The sequence below is a fragment of the Phaethon lepturus genome, unplaced genomic scaffold (assembly GCF_000687285.1).
Source record: "Phaethon lepturus isolate BGI_N335 unplaced genomic scaffold, ASM68728v1 scaffold4843, whole genome shotgun sequence".
NCBI classification, from domain to species: Eukaryota; Metazoa; Chordata; class Aves; order Phaethontiformes; family Phaethontidae; genus Phaethon; species Phaethon lepturus.
The window spans coordinates 80825-107168 of NW_010526909.1; the positions used below are offsets into that span (position 1 = coordinate 80825).

At 39.4% G+C, this 26344-nt stretch overlaps 1 protein-coding gene across 1 annotated transcript in view; it reads right to left on the reverse strand.

Annotated features, from left to right (window-relative positions):
- Window positions 1-26344, reverse strand: part of GADL1 (glutamate decarboxylase-like 1) — a 76763-nt gene that overhangs the window by 40558 nt on the left and 9861 nt on the right. Inside the window, exons 6-12 of the mRNA XM_010283208.1 lie at window positions 24091-24170; window positions 23921-23975; window positions 20656-20772; window positions 14525-14589; window positions 14189-14270; window positions 6150-6349; window positions 1716-1767 (exon numbers count right to left, since the gene is read on the reverse strand). Coding sequence (XP_010281510.1) covers window positions 1716-1767; window positions 6150-6349; window positions 14189-14270; window positions 14525-14589; window positions 20656-20772; window positions 23921-23975; window positions 24091-24170 — 651 coding nt within the window. The remainder of the gene's footprint in view (window positions 1-1715; window positions 1768-6149; window positions 6350-14188; window positions 14271-14524; window positions 14590-20655; window positions 20773-23920; window positions 23976-24090; window positions 24171-26344) is intronic.

The following is a 26344-nucleotide window of genomic DNA, read 5'->3' on the forward strand; positions in this document are numbered from 1 at the left end:
CCCTGTGCCCGCCTGCCACTGAATGAAGTAAAGCTCGGCTCTCCAAGTCCCATTTCTTTCCCCAAAGAGCACGCACTGCGTACGCACATAAACACAGACCCCGAAAAGGCAGCGACTTCCTCCTGAGCAGAAGCACTGGCTTGATGTTAGAGGGTTTATTTTAAACTGTTTAAAATCAGATGGCAGGAGTAGACAGATGGCATATATTACCATATTGCCGTTGCCTATATTGCCTTCTTGATTATCTCAGTTTCCTTTCACACTTCAAATACATCGTCCCCCTCTGAAAATACCATTCATCCTAGAAAAACTTAACTACCCCCAGCCACGCTTCACTCTCTGGTTATCTTGTCACAGCTCTTACGCAAGCAGGTAAGCTTATACCACAGAAGAGTTCAAGATGACTCGAGTGGCATTTCCAGGCCATAGAGCGAAAGTTACAGGACTTTCCTCACTGCACGTATCAGAGGATCATCTTCCTGAGCTTCTTGTCCGAAATCCAACTTCCTTTCAGAACGGACCCGCATAACTGGGCCTCTCAGCAGCCTTTCCTTGAATTCTCACTGCTTGTCCCACTGCACTCCTGAAAACCTTTTCTTAACCCTTGCTCAACTTTCTTCTCATAGCCCATACAATACCACTCCCTCCAATCCCATTTTTAATCCAGATGTCCCTTTCCTGCAGGAACTAAACAGCAGTCTCTGCACTCGCCTACAGTAGATCTGGGCTCTCTGCTAAGCTCTGCGATTACAGAGAATGGAGAGCTTTTAACAGACTTGCCATTTTAGTAACCCCATCATGTGCTGCTGGCCCAGAATTCTTCACTCCACGTAAAGTTTCCCAGTAAGCACTTTCAAATGAGCAGTTTTCAAAGTTAAAGGCAAAACTTTATATTGTATTAATAGTATAAAATATTTTTTATATTTCATATTTCTTCTAGCCTAACCTGGAATGCTCATGGCATCAGCAAGTGTAAACCAAATATGCATTGTTACAGTTTGTTGGTCTCCATGTGCGGCACTTACTCCGTTTCCCTCTGGCCTCCATGTGCTCTCTTCCTGCCCATGCTACATACCCAGCTATCTTTCACACACATACCCTTCCAACAATGCAGAAGGTTTTTCTAAAAATGACAGGTCTTTGAAACATACCCAGATATTAGCCTTATTGACCAAAGAGCTGAGGATAGGTAGAATACAGTGCTTTAGCTCTGCCCCCTTTACTCACTCTCCCCCCAGGCAAGATCACCAACAGGTAATAAACTGACAGCAAAGATGAGTGAAAAACACAACTTTTGGGCAGTTTTTAGGAAGATGGGTATAGAAACAGAATTAAGGAAAAAAACATGGACTTTAATGATGAAAATCCATTTTCAGGATCAAAATATTATTCCATCCAGCACAGTCTTATCCGTAAGACTAGCAAGCACTGCTTTTTTGCAGTCAGACTCTTCACTTTCACAGAAGAGTCCTCCACCTATACCCCCTGAGACAATACAGGCCCAGAAGCTAGGAAAATAGGTAGAGTGATGTGCATAGGTAGAGGGAATACAGAGCATGTTATGTGTGTTCAGTCACATCTGTGTATCTCCAATACCTAAACTTACTACATTACATACTTCAAATACAAATTGGCAGTTGGCTAAAGAGAACAAAATCAAACAATAGACACACACCACCCAAGAGCAACAACAGTTCAGTTCCATTTTCACTTACCTCCAGAAGAAGCTTGAATCCCTCTCTCTTCTTAATTTCCTCCACTAGATATCTGTAATTAAAAATGCAAGGTTTTAACGCATAGAACAAAACAATACATACAGACAGCAACAAAAAAGGTCTTGAACATGTATACACTTTCCCTTTTTTTTTTTTTTCTTTTTCTTTCCCCACCCCCAAAGAAACCACAGAGTTAAACCTCATTTCTACCTGCTGTGAAAATGCAGTAGCTATCAGTTACTGGAAACAAATGAAGGCTACAGCCAGCCAAGGAGCACTAAGGAGTGGCCATATTCTGTCCTCAGGCACAGATTTTTAGTGGAGCCACATGGCACAAATTGATCCTATTTGCATCAGGCTGTGAACTTTGCCAGTGCAAATTTCCATTGATGTTGCTCTCTACAAATTAATTCCTCCATCTCTTTTTCTCAAGTGCTGATATGTTATTTCATGTCACCCTGACATGTCTTGCACTACTATTGTCACCGGGACCTCTTATGTTAGCCCAGAATTTAAAAGTTTCCATATATTTCAAGCCCAGCAATTTTCCCAGTACTATCCTTGTTCCACACTGTACACAACAGTGCACATTTCCATTCAGTGAGCCACTGCAGGTGCACAATAATCCCTGGACACCCCTCCCAATAATGCATTGAAATAAAGTATTTCTTTTCTCTTTCACCTGTCAGTATGAAAAACTGAGAAACCTTCAATGGGAAAATGGGTTTGAATCAAAATTTGTATCCAAACTGCTTAAATTTATAGGCTTTTTTTTAAAAAAAACAAACGTGACCTTTGCCACGGCACATGTCACCCAGGAATTCTGAAGCAAAGAGGACACTTCGACATAGCTGTGACTTCTCTCTTTATTCCTCCCCTCAAAACCTTCCCAAGGAAAAAACTCCAGAGAAATCACGTCAAATTCACACAGCTTTTCCATTTCAACAGAATTTTAGTCTTCTACATGAAGATTTTGCTAACGATAGTAAAACTGAGATACTTAAACTACTGATAGTGTAAAAATCTGTTCTTCCGCTGCATTAATTTGGCATCTTCCTGCCTGCAGCTGCATTACTGGTCACGACACAATTCTTTCATCCACTACTTGGAGAAGAAAAACATTGTCAAAATAACCCCCCTTGGTACTATCCACACACCTGAAATCTGCCCCCACAGGGACACCTCTAGCACAGTCGTATCTGCAAGGTCTGCTGTTTTGCAGACACGATGCAGAAACAGGTTGGCTAGGGAGACAGTAAACAATACCCTAGATGGTACACATTTTTCAAAACAGAGCACGGGGAGTTGTCACGCTGTTTATCATTAACAAGTATTGTGCGTGTGACTCTACCTCTTAGGACATATCCCTGCAAAATGATTGCTGTGGTGGGGTGCCAGTTCCCACGACACACAGCTCTACGAGTTGCGCCACGCTCTTGCGCACTTGCATGCACTGTTGAGATGTTTCCTCTCACTATAGCAGGACCAGTTTCTGGGTCTTTTCTGCCATGACCATTTAGATCCTACATGGCTGTTAACGACCACACTACTGTTTAGGTTGAAAGGCAGGCATGCTGAAAGGTAAGTAGGAGGCTAAATATCATGTGAGCATGTTGGGGAGAACCTCTTTCTGCAGAGGAATTGTCTTAGTGAACCAAGCTCATTGTTTTTGTCCCGTTGATAAGAAGATACTTGTCTGTGCCATAAAACCAAGATTCAGCAAAATCAGCAGGCTATTCAGAAGACAGTGGCCTTTGATTTTCTTTTTTTTTTTCAATAAATCATGAAAAAGAAACCTATGCATGATCACCTTTTTTCTTTTTTTTTTTCCTTTTTTTTTTTTTTTACTTTTTTGAGGTCTTGAATTGTTAGAGATATTTTACAATGCTTAATAACCTGCTCTCTTGTCACAAGTGTCTTTTTTCTATACTGCCATCTGACACGAGATATCTGATGTCGGTCAAGCTCACAACACTGTTAATCATGTTCTTAACTACATTGCCAATAGCCTAAGAAAGCAGCCATTAGAAAATCCATCACCCATGATTTATCTTGCCAGGACCATTTGATGGCAGTGGAGCAATTTACTCCGTGCATCTTTCCACAGTTGACAGTAGAGTTTTATTATTGTGTCATGGTTGCAGCACATCAGAAGGGCTTGAGTCTCAGTGAAGTGCACAGAGAAGTGGTATTTGCTATGATTAAGCCTTCCAGAAAACAGGGGTGGAGATCTTGGAAATCTGCAGTGAAAGTAGACATATGTCTGCTAAGAGTGGGTGTCAGAAGAGGAATCAGGCAGAAAAACTGCCAAGATGCCAAAGCATAAAATGCAGAGGTGGTTATAGCTCTATTCTAAAAGCAGTTTAATTCTATTTTCTTTTTAGTGTACTTCATAAAGCAACACCCCTGCATCAAAAATAACCGGGGGAAAAAAAACATCAAAAAAATTTCTGAAGTGATCAGCAGGATGTTCTACTGCAGGTATTTTCAAAATAAGCCTTTCCAAATAGGTAGCATCACAATGTTCCTGGGATAGCTAAGACATCTAATACACTGAAAACGATTCATCTTCAGAAGAAGAATTTAATGGAACGCCAAATAAGCAAAGCTTGATGCTAGAGAAGTACATGCCTGCAATTACCCTAAAATGTTTGCAGCTCTACCTGGCCATGGGGGAAAAAAGTAATCTTGCTCTCAACTTCTATAGTCAATGGACTAGTTCCAGAATTAATCCAGGTCTGCGTTCAGCAACACTGAAATACTATCTTTGCAATATCAAAGTAAAACCTACTGTAACAAATAAGGAGAAAGGCTGCACAGCTGTTGAGTAGTTGGGAAACCTGGCAGAGCGCCCAGTAAACCTGATGTCTCAGCTGCAAAGTGCCCATGTCCATGCAAACCCCAGATAGCAATGCAGCTACTGCAAAGAATATACTTAATCAGATAATGACTAAGAATTAAATTTCTTCTTAAAGAAAAAAAGAAAAAGAGACAACTCAGTCACTTTCAGCATTATCAACTGAATCCTCATGTTCAAAGAAAGTATCGATCCCAGAAATGTCATTAATCACTACACTCTCAAACGACCTTGGCTAGTGACCTTGATAAGGCTGAATTCTCCCACTGATAGTGGAATGAATTACTTACTCTGTACAGACACAGAACAGTACAACGCTCTGGAACAAAAACAAGGTGCAATTTAACCAGAAGATATTAAGGAACATTTAACCTGCCAAACAATGTGTGGCTTTAAAGAAGTAAAATAGAGAAAAAAGCCACAGCTCATTTGGGCTTTTCTGGTTTTGCTGCTTTCTTGTTATTTCTTTCTAATCCACTCTGGGTTTAGGTCATGGATATTTTTACCTTTTCTTTAAGTGACTTCGTTAAAGTGAGACTATTCCTTTAATTTTTACTGGAGTAAACATTCAATTCTTTTCAACTTGTTAGTTCGTATAAAAAAATAAAATTGCAATATAATATAGATGAATGTTTTTCAATCTTAATGATTTGACTTATGGTAGTCTGCAGCTAGCCCAGGAACGGGTGAAGATTTCATTGTGGTTTATCTTGCATAAATTCTGAACAAATACGATACTTCAAGTGAATTGTTTTTAATGGGCCATTATCTTATTTCAATATTATTTCTTCTATCAGAAGACAAAACAACCGGTGTATGGTAATTTCCTCCCAGAAACTGAGACATCACCGTCACTTTAGAAACACCTTCTAGCAAGAATTTTGCAGAATTCACTTGTGAAACTCAGTTCTGCCAGACCAAAAACTTAGTAAAATTGAATGGAGAGGGGAGAAGATTGCAAGAAAAAGGTGCTTCAGTCCCTAACCGAACATACTATAAGCATTAAGAACTTCAGAAAACTTGTAGAGAAAAAACAAGCAGTATCTCAGAACAATATGCCTTCATATACCTCTACTACATCCTAACATTAATAGTGTCCTCATATGAATTTCCCCACATCATCAGCTTTGTGTTTCCTCAAGTCACGAGGAATGAAGTGAGCAGAATAACAGCTAATTGGCTCCTTGCTAGGCACAGCTCAGATCCTGGCACATACGGCTGCCTTTACATTAACACCAGAACACAGAGCTGCGAGTTAGAAGGTGATATACTGGTAAACCTGTCCTATCTCTGGTTCAGATAACATAAACGTTAAACAATGTAGATTGATAGTCTAATTTGAACTTCTGTGTTTACCAACACCTATGCTTATTGCTAAAAGTAGCAATTACTATTAAGTATTGTAGCAAATGTAGTAACACTAATTATTATTGCTATTAGCTCCTTCTATTATACAGAAACAAAAAGGGAGGGGAAAAAAGTAACAATGTGGTCTGTTCCAGGATAAGAAGTATCAGCAATGTCATCATCTCAGCCAATTAAACAGACTAGACACATTCAAAATTGTGAAGCAGTACCTAGCCAAAGCCAGTGCCCTGTTTACTCTCTCCTCGAGGCCCGTAGTTCCCAGTGCTTTCCACATCAGCCAGAATTTGAAGGCATCCGGATGCCTGCTGCACTGAATGGACTTGTCACCAGTGTCATAGCTGACATCGTAGAACTTGTCCTGCTGGAACAGGTACGCGGCCTTGGCGGAGTAACACTTCTTCAGGAGGCCCTATCAGAAACACAATAGAGACTTAGATTGCTGGTAAGCATTTTCAAACCTTTTTATTTTCACAAGCCAAAGCCTTTTTTTTCCTGTCTGTGCCAACCGCTTAGTAAAACAGCGCTGGATGTACTGGAAACTATCCAAAGCTTGTGGCGTGGTTTAAGAACCCTGGATGAATGTGAACCCAGTGAAGTCAGCACTGACAACAAGGAAACTTTTTTTCATTATTTTCTTCATAGTGTCACTGACAAGTTGCGACTGAAGAGGAACTCTGACTCACATCTCAAGCAACTGTGGAAGTGGGTACCACAGGAACAGTTGCCCAAAGACATACGTGGGTGGGCAAGAGGGAGAAAAAGAAGAAGCCTATGTCCCTGCTCCAGTCTATAGATTGGAAGAACTGCCCCTGAGGACCTTCCTACACGTTCATAAGTGGCTCAATCTATTCTTTCTTTCATCTGACAAAGAACTTTACATATAGCACAGTTAATTGAAAGTAGGGAAGATTTTAGCCCCGCAAAATAAATGTTTAGCCCATACCAGAAAAAACAGTCTCTGAGGATTTCGCATAGGCTGACTGAGTGGAAACACCAACTGGAGTACAATTGTACAACCCCAATTTTTTAATTTCATAGTTCTGGCAACTTTAACATTTGAAAATAAGCCTCAGAAAAGATACTTTAGCATACCCTAATTATGACTTGTTAATGAAATTATTTTTATTCAGCAAAATCTTAAAGGTGCAGGGGAGGAGAAGAGCGATAGGAAGAATGAAATATCGAAGTGTACTCTGTAATGCTATGAAGTAGAGAGAAGGGCTAAGAGAAAGCAAGTTAGAAAAGCAGAGGTGAGGATGGTTCTACAAGGATTCCAGGCAACAGAAAGAGTTGTAGATTTGTCAGTGATATTAAAAGTGGGTAAAAAACCAAAACCAAAACAATCCATAAGATAATACTAGAATAGAAATTCAAGCGAGGTTAAAAATATGGCTACAGCATCTGATTCAGATCAAATGTGTATTTAAGTGACAGTTGAACCAGAAGTCTTCCATGCAGAACAGACCAAGAAACAGAAGTAGAAAAACTTGCTAAACAGTATCTTGAAGACCACAATTAATTTTCTAATTCAACATCACTCTTCAATTTTAACCATGTATATGGAGGGGTTAAAAGATGGGATTTTGGTCCGTAGTTGGACCCTGGGTATGAAGTAGATAGCCAAGAAAACCACAGCAGAGGGGTTAAAAAGGTGGACTTCTGGCCCGTGAGAAGAACAGTAAAATATTATTGTGTTCCAACCATGGACCACGCGATGGCATGTATACGGAGGGGTTAAAAGATGGAATTTTGGTCTATAGTTGGACACTGAGTGAGAAGTAGACAGTGGGAAAACCGCAGCAGAGGGGTTAAAAGATGGACTTTCGGCCCGTGAGAACACCACAATTAGCGCAGTGAGAAAAACAGATAGCTGGGTGAGAAGTAGATCACAGGCCGGGTGAGAGAAACCAGATGGTTTCCCACAGAGATAAGAAAGTTGAGCAATACTAGGGGAAGACGTGGAGGTAGGAATCCTCGCAACACCTTGCTATTGGCTTAAGCATGACTGACAATATGCCGTGTGTACAGAGCCTATGAACCAATAGACGGGATGGCTATGGTGCGTGCAGCGCGCCTGGCCAGCGGGCGCATACGCCATAGGCTCCCTATGCTGAGGGTCAGCAACAGAGGCGTGTTTCGGCACTCGCTGGTCACGTGTGTCGAAACCCGCTCCTCTGCAAATGTATAAATACCAGGATTTCCCGAAGAGCAGGGGATTGGTATACGGCGAGGCCACCGTTGCCTCCGTGGGCACCTACCGACTGCTGGGCTGAGTGCGCGGCACAGGACAACACGAGAATGTACAGATGGGCCATCTTCCTCACAGTCCTCAGGTCGGTAAAACAACTGCTTTGCAAGATACCCTTAGTGTAACGCATGCTTGCAGGTAATAAACGCATATTGCTTTTCCCCTTGTAGTCTGTGTGTACGTGTCTACCCTTGTCGGGAATCCTCGAAATCACCCTAAGACAAACCACCTGAAAACACACTTAACATTTCATCCATTTCTCTGCATCTGCTACAAGTCTGATTTTAAAGTGGCAGACAGTGCCTGGCATCAGTCTTAATCAAAGTGTCATATTCCTGTAACAGTGGTACAATTCTTTATCTACATTGCAGTACACTACTGATAACTTCGGAACTGGCAATAAAATAGAGGGGGGAAAAAGGTCATGACAAAAAAATCCAAAGGAGAAAGAATCCACTGGCATACATAGAATAAGCCTCTCTCTCTCCTAGCCTTTTCAATTCCATCCAATACTAAAAATAAAACAAAAAAACCCAACCTGTGCACCTATTTGTAGAGCACAAAAAGAGAACACCACCAAAGGTTTCTCCACAACTTCTATAGGAGTTTGACAATCCCACTGTAACATTGGTGGTTTGCAAAAAGGACAGAAACTTCAGTTTGAACTCTCTAGCCACAGGACAAGCACATTCAGCCTTGTGAAAAGACAGTTTGTGGGACATCTTGGGGGGGAGTGGGGGGAAGAGGCAGCGACTGCTCTCCCTCTGCAGTCAGAGTGATAATGTGCTGCTGCAGCACACAGTAGCCATAGCTGGAAAGCCAATGCTGGGCGCAATTTTTGTTGTGGCATCTGAGATTCTCACACCCACTTTCCAACTTTCTCAGAAAAAGAAAGGCAAGAAGATGACATTAGAAACCAAAGAAACGTCAAGCATGGAAGCATCCATCCTTCTAGTTTTTCTAGAGCTTTGTGTCTCTGGCTAGCAGCTGCACAACAGGAACAGGAATCTGTTTGTCAAGCCATTGTGCCCTATTCACTGACATCTCCATACCTTGATCTTCAGGGGAAATAGACTAGACATGGTATTCAAAAACAAAAAAATAAAAAAGGCAGCAACATCCAGAAATTTAATTGCTTTGTCTCTCACTGCCTTTAAAATTTTGCATGGTGTTTCTGCAGTGAACGTATAGCAAGGTTGATCAATTTGGGACTATCTTCTGGCTTATCAGAATGTAACACAGCTGCACAAAAGAGGACATTACAGGGTATTAGTTCCCCTCATGCCTGTCATCTGAAAAATAATAACTTTTGTTTGTCACAAGAAACCTAAACTCACTAATATTGGTAATATTACAGAAAGACTGTGAAGTTCACTTAAGACCACAGTACAGCTGCAGAGCTTCCGAGTTTAAAAACAAATGCTCTAGAGTGAAAACTCAACAAGAACAAATAGTGAACTCAAATTTCTAGGAAGGTATTTCATTTAAAAAAAAAAAAACAAAAACAAAATCACACACACAACCAGGTACTGCCCTACTCTCCTGGTGCATCCAAAGCTGACAAGATGTGCTGGCTTGATAAGCACGTGGAAAAGGATCATCTTACTAATAACGTAACACGCTCAAGAAACCCTGCTGAAGATACTGCCTACTGCCAATCTCCAGAGGAAAATACAGCGACATCCTTCAGCACGTCACTAGAGCAGACAGGAGAAGAAACAAAAATCATGCTTTATGAGAAAGAAATATGCCAGACCAATGCAAGATGCAAGTTGGAGGAGAAAGAGAAGGGAAGAGAAAGGGAACGTTGCAGAACAGAGTTGGGGGTGGGGGGCGGACATGACAACAGAAGAGGAAAAAAATTCAAGATAAATTTTATGCTCAAGAAAGAGTTACTTCTTAATCACTGCTATCTCAAAAGTAATGCTGAAGACATAAAACCTCACTTTTTTCTTAGTCAAAGGATGGAAAAGTAGAACAAAAAAAAAAGGGGGGGAAAAAAGTATGCTTTTTAACAACGTTCTCAGTCCCAAGAAAACCAAAAATTTCGTTAGAATTGCCCCATTTTACAAGTTTGAGATTCTTTCTTCAGCATCTTTTATCTTGCTACCCTTTGTACAGAGACTAATGGCAGTGCTCTGCCTTATACCAGGGCTGCTAAAATTTAGAAGACGAAAATACTATTTTCATGGAGGCTCTAGTCCACTATGAAGTTTCAAATTACCTTCGTTTTTGATGAAGTCTATGGATAGTTGCTGTGTGTTCTAATCAATGGCAAATAAATGAATAAATACTGATACTGAAATCAATATAAGAGCTCCAGTTTCATAATTCAAAGTATTTTTCTCATTGAACAGACTTACCTACAGCAAGCCATCTCTTTCCATTTCCATTGCTAATTAAAAGTGAATTTCAATTTCATTAACAAAACATCTTTTTCCCCAAGACAAACATCTTCCTCTTTTGCCTCATCTGAAGCAACAACCTTTTGAATGGCATACCTGAAAATTCTCAAAAAGCAGTGCAGTGCAAAAGGCCACCCCTGTAATTCACTTCAAAAGGTGAGAACAAGCTCTCAGTTGTACTAACCCCAAGCAGAAAGTAATGGGAATAAAATGTTTCCTGCAGCTGCCATGGAAAGAAATCAGGGAAGTAGATATGTTTTGATGCCGCTAATGACGAGGAAGAGATTACACTGTAGATGGGTACCATGATCACCTCAATCAGTTACATTCTGTGCTAAACTGGGACTTCATTAGCTACATTCTTTGAGACTTTATTTTTAACTAATAAGTGAAAATTCTGCTCATTACCTAGAATTGATTGCTAACCACCTAACCTAGTGCTACGCTCTAATGAGTCACAGAACTTTGGCATTGGTGATAAACATTAGTTCTCTATTTATATGGTGATAATATTCACGTCTATAAGGATTATAACAAGGACAAACTGGAGTAGCTCTGTGGTCTTAAAGGAGTATGTACAACCCAAGACTGAATCATAGCACTTTAAGAACATACAATAACAAAGTTGACTCACTAATATTTTGAGCATATCGGTCCATCTAGCTTTGTGTTTAAACAGTCACTGCAATTCACACCACAGTAATATAAGCGTTTTCCGAGTGTGTCTATCTTACTAAAAAAGTGATGAAAGTTACTCAGGACATGGCAGTGAAAAGGGATAGCTGTGCATTTCTTGGGTGCTTTAAGCACTGAAGAACTACTGTCATTGATCTGAGCTTTTACAGGCTATTAACCAATGTCTCCCTTTGGTGAAAAAGCTTCTTCTTTCTAATAAAGTAAACCATGTATTTCTCTTTTCTGTCTCTACCTTCCTTGGAAATCGTTCCAATTTTGTTTCAATAAGGCTGGAAGATACTCTTTTATCAGCATTTTACTGCAGTTCCCCCGTCCCCCCAATCTGTATAGGAAAGTATTTAAACACAACGTTTCATTCTAATAATCTAGCTGCAATGTCTTAAGCCTATTAACTATGACTTTTGCTAATGGGAAATCAGGGTGTTACCACTACCTCAGAAACTTGATGATTCTTTCTAAAGATTATCATTTCATACATAGGGTAAAATACAAAGCTTGGGCTTGTTAAAAGTTCTATGCCTTAAAAAAAGAAAGAGAAAGAAAAACTGAAGGGAATTATTATCATCTTATAATTTATTTCTTTTTAATTATTATATAATTAAATTATAATTTATTTATTATTATCACACTTATAATTGCCTAACCCTAATGCTGAAAGTAGCCCCCAGTTTCCAAATGGACTTCAAAGCAAACAGGAAGATAGGCTAACAAAACTTCCTTAATCAGACCTTCAAAGGGAGCTAGGGCTTAATTCATAAATGGGGCTTAACATCTATGCTTAACATTTTGCCGCTCTGATTTCTTGCAGAATTCACCACCTGAATATTCACTAGCAGAGCAATGTGTGCTAAACTCTTCCAGCTCCCACCTTAGCACCCAGCTTCCACTGAAGCATCCTAACTACAGTGTGAAGAAGTTATGTCCACATATAAATGTGTGCTTCACCTGCAGCCATAGGTATTTATGTAGTTTAGGAGCAGTGGAACAAACTCCAAAGTGAGGAACTGATACACATACTCTTCCATACTCTTACTAGTGTGAAAATAGCATTTTTAATGGGAAACTGGGTCCAGCTGCCCGCTCCAGATCTGGTATGGAGTGTATCAAAGAAGCAAGGCCTTTCTGCCAAAATGTCTTGATGATCATTTGATCTTTCTGTCTTAATTTTTTATATTCCAACACTTTAAGAAGGCTGTTATACAGTACTGAAATTTGAATGTGCTTCTGTTTGCATATAAAGACCACACTGGCACATACACAAAACATCTAAGTGACAATTTGCCAGGAATTAAACACACAGTAAAACACCCTCTTGTCCATGCAGAAGACCATGCAGAGGTCTTCTACCTTCCAGAATGTGTCTTGCTTTACAACAGCATCTGACTGTATGATCACTAATACTTGTGTTTTCACACCTCAACTGCCTAGGATTCAGCTTTACACGTATGTCCAGCACAACATTGCCTAGCTGTGATTTAGAAGTGGAATAGCATCGCTCCATCAGATGTTACACTCCATGGAAGGAGAATGCAGAAAGGCTGCCAGAGCCCTGAAGTTGGAACAGTGTTTGTAAAGAGACTCTAAATGCCAGGGCAGCTAGAACATTTCATTCCTCTCTGTTTCTTTCCTCTCTCTTCCTGAGAAATTTCCACTATGCAGCCCAAGTAGTCTAATTATTACCTGGGGCTGTATCTATGTACTGGGCCTAATTAGTTAAAATATAGCACTGAATTCTTCCCAAGACTGCAATTAAGACACCACAGTAATCTTAGTCAATAACTTCATTCTGCTTGTTTTTCATCCTGGAATAAAGATAAAGTGATGGACAGGTAGTCCTGGAGTCTAATCCTCTTTAATCCCACAGACTCTAGTCTAAGGAAGTGAGGTGGCAAACTTCTCCATGCTGTTCTGCCATGTCTCACCCCTGACTGATTAGCATCTATGCTCTTTGGTCCTCATCAGTTACTACCAGGAGTTAGTAACCAATTACATGGACAGCTAACCACTAGCAACTGCATAGAAACTACCACCTGTTTTGACAGATATTTATGAAAGTCATTTACAAACCATGGCCACAAAACAGCGATGCAAACCTCAGGGGCTCCATATCCTCATGATGTTCAGTCATTCATAACCTACAAGCTAAAACTCACCCCTGATGGTGGACAATGGGCATAAGTTTTAGCAGGGCTGAGTGTGAAATGGGGCTTGAAATAATTGACCTCTGACGGGTTTCTTTATTAAGACAGAATTCCACAAAGATATAAGCATGGACTTTTACCCCATTGCAGACTCATCTCACTTTCATGCCACTTGAGATCAGAGCTCTGTTGTTTGCTTGCTAGACCTTTTAATTAGTCATGGCTTTTGGAAAGCCTAAATCACCCTGGTGATGAGGAAGAACTAGTAGAGGAAAGAAGGTTCAGCACCTTCACCTGCACGTGCTCTGACTCCCGTCTCTCTCCCTTCTCACTCTGGTGCACCCACGTAAGGAGATACAAAGAGGAGCTCTGCCTATGAACAGAGACACAGTACTGCTGCAGTCGCAATGGATGACAGCTATTCTGAGGACTTTGATGAGCTCGGTATTTAAGTGCTGCAGAGCCAGGTGACAAAATACTCAATTCTGAATGCAAATCATGTACAGAAGTTAACTAGCAAGGGCACCAGCTGCAAAGCTCGACCACTTGAGTACAGTGACTTGGATCAGTGTGACCCTGCTCTCTTATCAATTTCGTGGTGAAATTCAAACTAATATCATTCAGCCTTTGCACTGCAATGTAGTAAAACTGACTTGCAAGTTGGTTTCTAATTATTTCCATTTCCATATTACAAGAATGACAGCCTACTGCATTAAAAAAAAAAGAAAAAAAGAAAAAAAAAGGACAGGAGGACTTACAGAGTTGTCTTTCACCAGAAGAGCACAGCACTGGATTCCTGCCAACAGCATTTTATGAGGATTCCAGGCAACAGAATCCGCCCTGCAAAATTTATAAAAGGAGAAAGGGAAGTGGAAATTGTACCTGTAGTCATGGGTACTAGAGAATCAAAAATGGCCAAACACAATTCAAGCAGTCAAACCAGATTTCCCATTTTCTTCCCACACACACCCATATGTTTAGAAATCTCTCCAATTAATAGTATTTTGGAAAATGAAGCTCTCATGGAGGCCAGTAGGCCACACAACTTCCATCTTAGTCCCTGGTAAGTGTGCCCATGAACTAAACTGACTTACCGGTGGATGCCATGAAGAAGTCTGCAATGCTTCCTCGATACCAAAGCCGAGCCACCCCAAGAAGCCTGTTGGAACATTTACAGAGCCAAGACAATATTATTTTTATAAAATTATTTTCCTAAGGCTTCAACTAATAATTTCTGAAGACATTCTATCCCATTTAAAGTTTAGTTTACTACACAGTCAGCACGCTAAATTTTGCCGTTAGCATCATCTGCTGAAATAAAGATGGCAACCTGGGGCTACGCCTAAAATAGAGAAGCTGATGGTTTGTGCCACTATGTGAGCCACAAACTACGCTGACCCTTCTGTGTAAGCAAGGGCACGAACCGAAGTGTCCTTGCATAGCCAGACCCATTCCTGATACTGAATCAGAGGTGCTTCCTTTCCCCGAGCCTAAACCTAAGCAGTGAGAGCAGAAAGCCCCATCCAGCATATCTTCTTCCTGCTAGCTGTTTACTTTGAGACATTCACAAGGGAAACGGAGGAGATTAATTATAATCTCTGCCAATTGCAAAATCCAGGCTCAGATTTTCCACAGAGTTTGGATATGAAAAGCAAAGTCACTGAATAGGCAATAGCAGCATTTCTGTTACCAGCAATCCAACTGATGTTAAAATGGAGTAAGACTCACCCCATCTCCCTCAGATCATCTAAGAACTAGGTGTGTGGTTTAAGAGTCATTTAGGCCTCCTCCGAAGTGAGGAGCTCTCCATGAAACTCCTTATCAAGTGTGATTTTGTCTATTCTACATACCTGTCTAGATACCTTTGACACCTTTTGCAGATCTCTCTCTCCATGGATTATAGAAGGAACCCAGACAACAAGCTTTTATATTTACACAAGTTTAATTTCTAGGCAACTGGAGTCAGGGAAGGTGATTCTCATCCATGAATTCTGCAAGGATCACATTTCACCCACCAGGTGCCATGAATCTTCAGTTCTCAAACAATACTTCTCCACAGCGGTGGGGAGAACATGCAACCAACAGCAGACATGCAGCACATTTGAGAAATTATTATTAAATATTAAAAAAAGGATTTTCAATGTTCATGCAGGCAGAATCCACTGAAGGAAATTCCCTGTGAAATAAGCAAGGCTTCTCAGAGACATACAGGAGGCATCAGTCCACAAAACTTCTACATTCAGCCTATTTTAAAAAAAGATCCATACATTTTGGACTGATGAAGTAAAAAAAAAAAATCACTGATGTGAAGATTCCTGACCTAAGCATAGAGAACACATGCTTGTTTGGCTTTTGTTCTTTTTTTTTTCCCTTGAAAGAAACAGATGTGATAGCTGATCTATGAATTTAGCATCAGTATTTGCTTCATAGGCCATACATTAGGAATAAGATCTGCTGTCTCTGGGAGACAGGAATGATAAAGGCTCACAAGGGAAACAACAAGTTAATAACTCGTCTTAACACATGTTCTCATTAATGCAGTGCATTAATGCACCACATCATATTTTATGTTGTCTTGCTCACAACACCCTTGCTGAGGAAGGGGCTGCTGCTCAGTCTACAGGTGGGACCTAAGGTAGGAAATCATTTGCCTCAAACTTCACAGCAACCCAGTGGCAGAACCTTGACTTGAAACTGGGTTTCTCCAGCTAGCCCTAACTTGCCATGTTATGGGAAGACGATCAAACTGAACTTCCTATTCATAGACAAATTTTACTCTTCTCATTCTATGATTCAATAAAGTCAAACCAGTCACTAAATTATTCCCCGATTTTCATAATTCATAAGAAACCCACTGAAATATAACAAATCTTCACAAAATTTGCATCCAAAAGGTATCTATATTTGAAAAAGTTGACATTTTCACACTCTCTCTGAAAAGCAGGACTAGAAAGGCCCTCAAGAGGTCATCTCACCAGTGCGCAACCCCCAAAGGCAGGTAAGCCATATACATCTCATTTCTGTCCAGCACTTGTCTTTTCTGGAGATTACTAATCTATGAACACACCCTGCCTGTGATTCAAAATGAAAAGTAAGGTGCAGAGAGACATCGGCAATTGCTGTCTCCACAGCACTATTGGCACTACTTTCTGCTTTTGTTTTAAAAACTACTGCTGGAGATCTGGAAGAGAGGGATGATAGTACTGGAGGTCCAGGCATCTCCACCACCTTTGTCCCTCTTTGAGCCACAGTACTACAAGATGAATTTGTGCTCCATGCTTCTTCACCCAGTTCAAAGACCAGGTGCTTAGGGATCCAAGGCTGGCAATAGGCAAAAATTAATGAGAAGGCACCTGAGAAGACTGAGAATCACTGCCTTTGTCAGGTTTTGAAGATCTCTAATGATGGAGGCTGCACAATTTAGCTACTTAATTTGTGTTTAATAATAACAACCCTACAGATTTAGAACTCAGTCCTAAACAGCATTACCTCTTGTCATACCTGCAGTGTCAGGGGAACAGATTATTCCTTTTTTCTTCGCAGCAGCTTCTAAAGCATCTGTAGACTATTACGTATTTTCTCGGTCTTTTCTACTTTAAATAACATCAGTGCTTTCATTCTTTCCTTATTGGTCATAATTTCTAGACATGGTTCTGTTTATTTTCATTGCTTTATTCATTTCTAATCTTTCTCCTGTGGGTACTTAACCATCTTGAAATGCAGCTTTTTACTTGGACACCATCTAGATAAAGCAGATGGAGCACCAGAGAGAACCATTTTATTTATCTTCTTTATTCAATTCTGAAAGACATTTAAACTTATTTGAAAATGCTTATGACCACTGATTTGTGATGTACTGCAAACCTCAGATCTTTTTCAGTAGATCAGCTGTTTAGCAAACAATCTCCAGCTTTATGCAGATGATTATTACAGCTTAAACTAGAGCACTATCTTTATTGAACTGTAGCTTAGTTTTTCCCTTTTTTTTTTCCTCCAAACTGTCAAGATCTCTTTGATTTCTAATCCTGCTCTCCCACTGCCTCTTACAGTTTTATATCATCTTCAAATTTAGTCAGTGTATTCAAAATTTAGCCAGTGTATTCATTTTCATCCAAGTTATTAATGAAGATAACTTCTAATCAAGGATGGATCTTTGTGGAATCCTACTCAAACTTTTCTCCCCTTTCAGCAGTGAACCACTGGTTCAGAACTGCTCTGAGTATGATTTTCAGCCAGGTTTTCACTCACTATCACAGCTGCAGCTTGCCAATGTTTCTCTGCTTTCTGCTGAGATATTGCCATGACACAATAAAGTTAACTGCTTCTCCTCCATCCATGAGACTACAGAAGGAAGATAGATTTATCTAACTAGATTGACACATTTTATATATGACAAATCCAGCTGACAGCAATGCAGGGTAGCTCAAAGCATGAAGATTAATGTTATCAAATGTGTCCCATGCAATGTAACTGGTAACTAGGTATGAGAAAATTACTGTGTTTCATATGCAACAAACTGCTTACAGCTGAACGATAGGAATCACGGTGTTCGCAGTGTGATTAAACTAACTAGGTAAGCCCAGGCTAATAGGTCAAACCTGATTTTCTGTATTGGTCTAGCCACAGGAAAAAAAAAGTCAAAGGACCATCAGAGAAGAAACACTCATACATAGTATTTAAAGCTACATGAACACAATACATGACGTACAATAAGTGCTGGAGCTTGAGTGCATATTGATAATGCAAAACAAGTCATTAAGAAAGGCATCACAGATGTATAATAGGATGCAATAAGCAACTCAAATGTGTGTTTGAATACTGTATTGTGCACAAAATAAGCCCGATTATAGTCTCTGCACTTAGGCTGGCTTGAGTGCTGAGACAGTTTGCGTTTATTGGTGTCATCTTCTTAAAACAGCTTCTACCTTAACTTCCTTTTCCTCTTTAGGTTGGCCTCCATGTGAGACCTTATCTACAGTTTGACTTTACTGAAATTTATCTTCCTGAAGCCCACTGATTTTATGTTGACATTCTCCCTTTTACCCTTCCTAAGAATCACGAGCTTTATCATTTCCTATTTAATGAAAAGAGTCTCCCTAAGGCAAACATATCCATTTTCAGGATCAGAAAATACTCCGAAATGAGATGCATCAGTGTAAGTCTGAAAATAACACCACTGACATTCATATAAGATATTCTTATAAACAGCTCTTGAGACCATTTGCAGTAGATAATCCCGATTCCCATCAATGATACACAAAAAGTCCTAAATTAGACAGAACTTTCCCTATTTTTTTATCTTTGTTGTAATTGTACTCTATCTTTTTTCCTCCAGAGTTACAGCAGGCCCAAACAGCAGTACTCACTTGCTATAACTCAGACTGCATAACCTGTAAATCATTCAACATGAGGCCAGGCCTTTCAGAGGAATGTAGATCCTCAAAGCTTTCCAAAAACATTATATTCTTGCCTATAAGGCTAGAAGGAGGTAGGCTTGCTTAAGAAAAAAAAATCCAACTCTTCACATATCATCTAGTAAGTCTATTTCTAATGGTGCTGTGAGTGAAAAAAATGCCACATTTTGTATTACTGTCTGCTCATTTTACCATAGCACATTTGTATACACATGCCGGGTTTCACTTATCTCGAAAGCTTTCAGTCTCTTCCCCATACCCTGTTCTCATATAAATACAACTAGAAATTTTAAACAAAAAATAAGAAACAGCCATCCACTCAACTCTTCATAGAGGGTGAAACGAAAGATAGAAAAAAAAATACTGATAGAACTCCCGAGAACCCTTGAGAGGTTCATAACATGAATCACGTCTTAACAGAACAATTGGTCTTCCAGACCATATTACCCAATTTATCACTGTACATTTGTCTTTCTACTGGGAATCAATTAACATCTGACAACTACAGTCACTGTTCACACAGAAAATTAACTATAAGATATTCACTGACATTTTTACCTCAGCTTAACATGAGGCAAAGTTGGAAGATGAAAGTTAATTCTTTACAAAATACCTTCAACTGCCAAAGCAAGTATAGTTCAGAATATGGCGCAGGCTCATCCCACCTAACTTTAATTATACAACCACAGGGAGTAGGCTAGGAGACTACTCATTGCCCTCCAACAGCCATTGGAGATGGCTCCAGCCATGCCCATGCAACTCACCTACGATCCAACACAGATTCTGAACATATCCCTCTTTCCACTGACTACATGCAGACACGCAGGAGAGTAGCGCCTAAAGTGAATGCCGCGCTTCTGCTGAAGATCTGCTGGGTTGTTCTCACCAACACTCAGCCCTGAGGAGACTTTGCAGACACTTTAAATACTTGGGCTAAATGCTGCATCTTTGCCTCCAAGTCAACAAGAAAACTCTTTTGACTCACACATACAGCAACTTGATTTATTAATGTCTGAGACACATTTATTTGAAACACACATTGCTGCCTACATGAACTTTTTCTTTAAATACTTGACATTAAACAAACTTCAAAAATTTAGAGCAGGTCTAAAAACCTCCATTAATGTTACTCCAAATTCTTTCATTGCTTTGTGGCATTGCAATTATAGAGCGAATGCAATTTTAGAAAATATGAAGAGATCTAGTTTTAGAAACATACATTTACAGCTAACTCTTTCAGGTAATAAAAAGGCTCAATGATTATTCCAAAAAGGTTCATGAATGGATTTTAATATTCAAACCTACAGTTATAAAGAAATGAGAAAAGAAAAATTTCTGAACGATTTAGGAAAAAGTAAGGACATGTACAGGAAACTCCAACCTGTAAATATGAAACAGAATAATTTGTGACTGGTTGAGTCAGAAATATACCTTTATTTAATCTGTATGAACCGTACACCACAATTCTAATGTGTCCATGCTCCAACAGAATGTGGAAAAAATCTGAAGTTATATTTGTATATAATCACCCTTTAGCATTTTAGGTAGCAGGAAGGAAGAAATTTATTTTTAAATAATTTTTAAATATAACCTGACAATGACAAAATAGCTTCAACTGCTTGTCACAACCAAATTATTTGCTGGTTTTCAACCCATGGAACAGAGACAAATCAGAATGTATTTCTGTTCTCTATGCACAAAAAAAGTTATTAGTGCCCAACTTACTTCTACACAGAAACATCAACAGTCAAAGAAAAATAGCAATTACAAAAAAGCAATGCAAAACAAAACTACACAGGATACAAACTCACATCAACATGAAGCCAGAGGCCATGCTTTTCACAGATATCGGCAATTTTATCCAGAGGATCAAATGCTCCCAGCACTGTTGTGCCTGCTGTAGCACAGACAAGAAATGGTGCTGACCCCTGCAATAGGATTCAAAACAAAAAATTTGTCATTTGGACTGCTCGTTTCCTCCACTGTATCTGTAAAGCTAAAGTATAAAAAGGTCTAGGAATGTAGGACAAAGACGCAACAAGTCTACCGTTTAGCTTCCCAGCAGAAGGCACTGCATTTAAAAGTGCTGACTCAAAAAAAAAAAAAAAAAAAAAAAAAAAAGGCATTTTCCATTTCCAGTTAACACCATCCCAGGGCAAACTTCACCAGCTTCAGACTGTTTTGACAGATGCTAGTTTTGTCAAGATCAAAACATACCGGATATTTGGCATCTCTTTTTATACAATGATTTTCGTTTCTCAGTTTTCCACATTTTACTACAGTAATTGCAGCCATTCTGCTAAATAAAATGAAGCTACTAGCTCAGCCAGCCGGCTACCCCTGCAAGGGAAGGACTCATCCCTCTGGGGCTTCCACCTGCGCTCTCTCTACGATGCCCCTTTTCTCTGCCTAGTGAGGGGGAACCTTCAGTTAGGGGACACGATTTGCCTTCGGCAGCACTGGCACAGTCATCACTATCTGACCCCACTGCCTGGTCTACAGCAAAGTGCTATTCTCTTGCTCCTTCCCCTGTCTAGAAAACAGGAGGGGCTGTAGATGGTAACTGAACATTAGGAGAGAGACCACTGGAAATTCCAGTTTTGAAATTGAGAGCATCAGCCACAGAAATGACTGTGCAGTCTCACTTGCTGGTAACTATATGCTGAAGGATCTCCTTTGCATGTTTCAGGATCTGGCCCAAAGCATGACAACACAGTTACTGAAGAGGCACTAAAGTTGTTATTAAATTGTACAATCTGAGATCCCTGGAGTTCATTTGCAGTGGATTACAACTCTCAGATTATATAAATCTCTCTGCTGATGCAACTCCATGTAGCTTCACTGAAATTTATCGGCTGGGGGGGAAAAAAAAAAAAAAAAAAAAAAAAAAATCAAACTCTACACATGAGTCTTTGAAATCTGACCTCTCTTTTTTTTTCTAAAAAGCGTTGCCACTTTTAAACATCCACTACAGCGACAGACAGATTTGATTCACATTCACACTCTGATAGTTTTATACTTCTTTAACAGTGGAGGACTGCTAGAATGGTGCATAATTATGATGTACTTGTATTTTAAAGTTTCTTTACAAATTGTAAAGTAACCTTGGAATGAATTTAAATGAATCCCATACATTCACAAAGAATTACCAGCCTATAATTCACTTCTTGGTCACTCATTCCTAGTACAACTTACAAAAGTCAATCAAACTCACAAAACAGCCTGAAGCTCAAGTACAAAACACACATGCAAGTGCAGCAAAGATGTATCTGCTGCACTTAACAGTTTGTTAGCATTCTCATCAATTTTCTCCCACAGCTACATCAAAGTCAAAGCTCCCACAGCACCCAGCAGGTAACATGACTAAATATGGGGACAAGTCTAAGATCTCTACAAATTCCTAAGATTGTTACCATTACCTTTTTTCCCCCCACAAAGAAGGGAATTAATTTTTTATTGTTCTTGACAATATAGTTAAAAAATCTTCCTGACTAAATCCTCTAAAAAGAGCCTAAGACTCTTGCTACTCATAGACAGTGATCATTTTGTGCGCTTACCACTAGCAAACACATCCTCTCTTGACTAGAGTTATTAGAATATTTACTGTAATTCACTGAAGTGTCTTTCTGTAAGAGTTGTAAAATAGCACTTTATCAAGGACAGGCATGCTTACTGAAGCTCTGGTGAAATGAAAACCTTCCAATATACCTGTAACTTTCATTAAAATGGAAGTGAAATAGCGTTACTCCTGTTAGCAGAGCCTTTGAATGCAGAACATTTGTTTTTAAATGGCTGAGCACCATGCTGAGGCTAATTTTAAGTCATAAATGCCAGATCATTTTTTAGAAATACCTACTGATTTATTATTACACCAACAAACAAAAATTCTGTTTAAGAACAAAGAGTTCGTTCTCCTGTCAGCCTGCTTCCTCTTGCTCCATTTTATTTCAGTCCCTTTTTTCTTACATGGGTAAAGTACAGATGTCTTGCATGGATAATGCAAAGTATAGAAAGAGGCAAACAAGAGAGTTTGCTAGGTAGTTAAGATCACCATGTATCAATAGTTATGCTATCTAGCATGAAATGCAAAGAGGAGATGGTTGTTTGGCACAAGATGTATCCAGATCAGCTCTTAGTGAAAGCTGTTGTGGCCATGCCAGTGCACGACAGGACAGCACTGCCTTGGACAGCACTTGTTGATAAGCCACAACAGTAGGGTTTCCCAAGCTAGGATTCCATGGTAGGCATTGTTGACACCATGGACATGGACATTGCACTAGTTGCTTGGTATTCACAGATCATCAACTAAGAGCTAAGCTCTGAATCCTACTGCTCTCATGCACAAACTGGAAGTGAGAAGTAAGGTGAGCTAACAAAACCAAAAGAATGTGCCTTAGAATTCACATTCAATCCTCCAAGCTCTATAAGACAAAATGTTGACTATAGTAAGTGCTGTCTTACAGATTGTATGAACGCATGTTAGCGTTGTCTAAATACACACATCAGTACATTTCTAAATACTGGCCTTTGACTTTCTACTTGGCAAAGTCCCTGGGGGAAAAGAGGCATGGGATGCAATCTCCACATTCTTGCTACAGTACTAGAAAAGACTAAATTTTGCATTTGTAGCTTGTATGATAGCTTTAGAGACTAAGCCACATGTTACAGCTCTTGCTCACTGCAGAGGATAGAGCAATATCTGCTGTAATTAACTCAAAAAACTACACTTTTCATTTACCATTTAAGGAAAACAAATACTGCTTCCAATTAAAAAAGGATCAAGGACAAAAGAAATCCTAGAAGAAATGTGCTAAACACTTTACAGCAGTGTTGTATTCAGGACTTTTGTTAGTAGTAAACACCCTGTGGAATTTTTCTCCCTCATAACTGTGTAGCACCTAGAAGTCGTGGCTTATTCCACAAGTTTGTGGCAAACAGACTGCAACCTGCAAGAGAGACACTGGTATATCAACTGCCCTGTTTTTAAGATTTCGCTCACTCTTCCTTCCTTTCACTCAGACACAAGCACACAGTCTGCATACACTTCCCCTCTCTCCTTCATGCTCTCCCTCTTACCTCTTTCCTAGTCCGTTGGACTTGTTTCTCCAGTTCCTCAGGCATCATCTTACCTCTAAGGGACACAAATTTAAAACTTTTTCAGTTACATTCAAATAGGCTAGTTATATACAGCACTACTGCATTTTAAAAGGGCTCAGAGACCACAGCCATGGCTTTTGCTTGCTTACTTTTCATCTGTTTTGATGAAGTAAACATTCTCGGTACCAATACCCAGGAAGGAGGCTGCCTTCTTCATGGAGTAATGACACTGTAAATGAGAGAAGCATGAAAAAAAAAGTAAGTATGCAATTAAAACAAAAGAAATAAATTCCTTAGCAGAGGGAACAGTGACAGTTAAATTAATTTAATAGCAGCTAACAGTCATGACAACAGCATATTCTAACACAAAAAGCAAACTGACAAAGCTACATAGCACCAAGACCACCTTGTATTTAACAATTAATGACACACACTGAAGACTGGGGAAAATAAGACAAAAAAAAAGATGTGCACTATGTTTAAAATGTGAGCTTAAAAAAAATAAAAGCTCTACTCCATACAATTTTTACAGCTGGTTCTGCATTAGAATGAAAAGTAGAAATTTCGAAGTGTCACCAGGAAAGAATTATTAATTGTTTCAAAATGTTTTAATAGAACTGAGTCAAAAGTATCGATGAGTCCAAGAGTTAAGAAATGCATGAGAAGAAAGGTCCAAAAGCTATTGAACTCAACAGCCTAGAAGCAACTGATAGATGTGAAGGTCCAAAAGCACCACTCCTTGGAAACTGGACCCTCAATTAGGATGTATCTTATGATATATCTAAAGCCCCTACCACTTTAACCTTGTAATTTTTCTACATGCTTTCCTTAGAAGGCATTATGAAAGCAAGCAGACTTTAGACAGGACTTAAGCACATCTTCAAAAGTCTTTAAATAAATACAGATTTTGCAAAAGGTTCCATTCTGGACCAGTCTGCATTTTCCAGAAAAATGAAGTATTTCAGCAAAGTATTTTAGCTAGGTCTCATCAGAGGCATGTTTGAATGATTACAGATACATGCAGCCCACTTCCCAATTTGCACTGAATAAAGGGCACTAATGTAGCTTGTGAAGTGAGTGTAAAAGAAGAGACCCCTTCACTTGCCCCAAGGATGTTAGAAATGGGTATTTATTCAATCAGAATGTGGTAAAACAGCTCTGGTAAGGAGGATACTCAAGGCCACAGTCCACTCTCTACTTTTTACAAGCTTTTTTCTGTTAAACAAATATTCAAGGTCTTTTATCTTACCACATTTCCAACATCCACCTCTAAGTTAGGACCTGCTCTACTGTGGATGCTGTTATTCTAGCATAAGGACATTTTGTCTTACTCCAGAGTAACAGTAGGCTGATCTCAGCTTAATCCATCTTCGAGATTTACCTGGGAATTCAAAGATATAGTAACCTTCTTAATCTGAAGACACTTCTAGATGTCAAAACCACTCTGCATACCCTGCAGCATGCCAAATGCCTACCCACTCATAGCAACGGAGTCAGTTTTGAGAGTATGCAGCATCTCATAGGACTACACGGTTGTTCTCAGAATCAAGATCATCCAAGCCTTGGATTATCCCTGCTCTTCTGAAAAAATAAAATTGGCTCTTTTTCACATTATTACTGAAGAGTTAAAATAATGCACACTCCAGCAACCATGAAGATGTCTAGAATTGTTACTTTTCATACAGGAGGTGAAGCCAGGTGGTTAATTAATTCCATTTTCTTCCAGAGAGTTCACACAAAAGCAGTTACTGTGGAACATAATTATGAAAAATGTACAACATTTTAATGTGTGGGTATGAATATATTAAGGGTATTAAAGCCTGTCACGCTTATTTTCATGAGATGGATCATCTCCAAGGGTTCTTTTTCTTTTTGACAAAAAGGTTTCCCCCACCATCACCCACTTTTTAAATAAAGGCATACGAAGACGCTATCTGATACTATCAGATAGTTTTAAGAAAGCTTAATTTTGTAACATGACACATCCACAAAGCCTTTAGGGCTCATTCATTTAGCTGTTACAAGAATAACAACATACATAGGTGGATAATTAGTCTTACATTACATCAAATTACAACAATAATGGTAATAATGATTGTAGAGTGGCTGTGTGTTGTTCAGTAGAAGTTTGGAGATGTTTTCAACTGATTAGTGAACCACTTAAAATACAAGTTGCCTCCACCACTGATTTCTATTCATAAGGTTCAAATGAAAGGTATGAATCACCAGGAATAATCAGATTGCTCCAAACTAAGAAAGCAGTAGACCTCCAAATTCAGTATACTAGTAAACAGGCAATCACTAAACCATGTATTTTATTATAAAAAAATGGTATGGGAAACTGGGAGAAAGTTAAAAGAGGCTCGAGCACCTCAGAGATTATACCAAAAAAGCAGAGGGAAA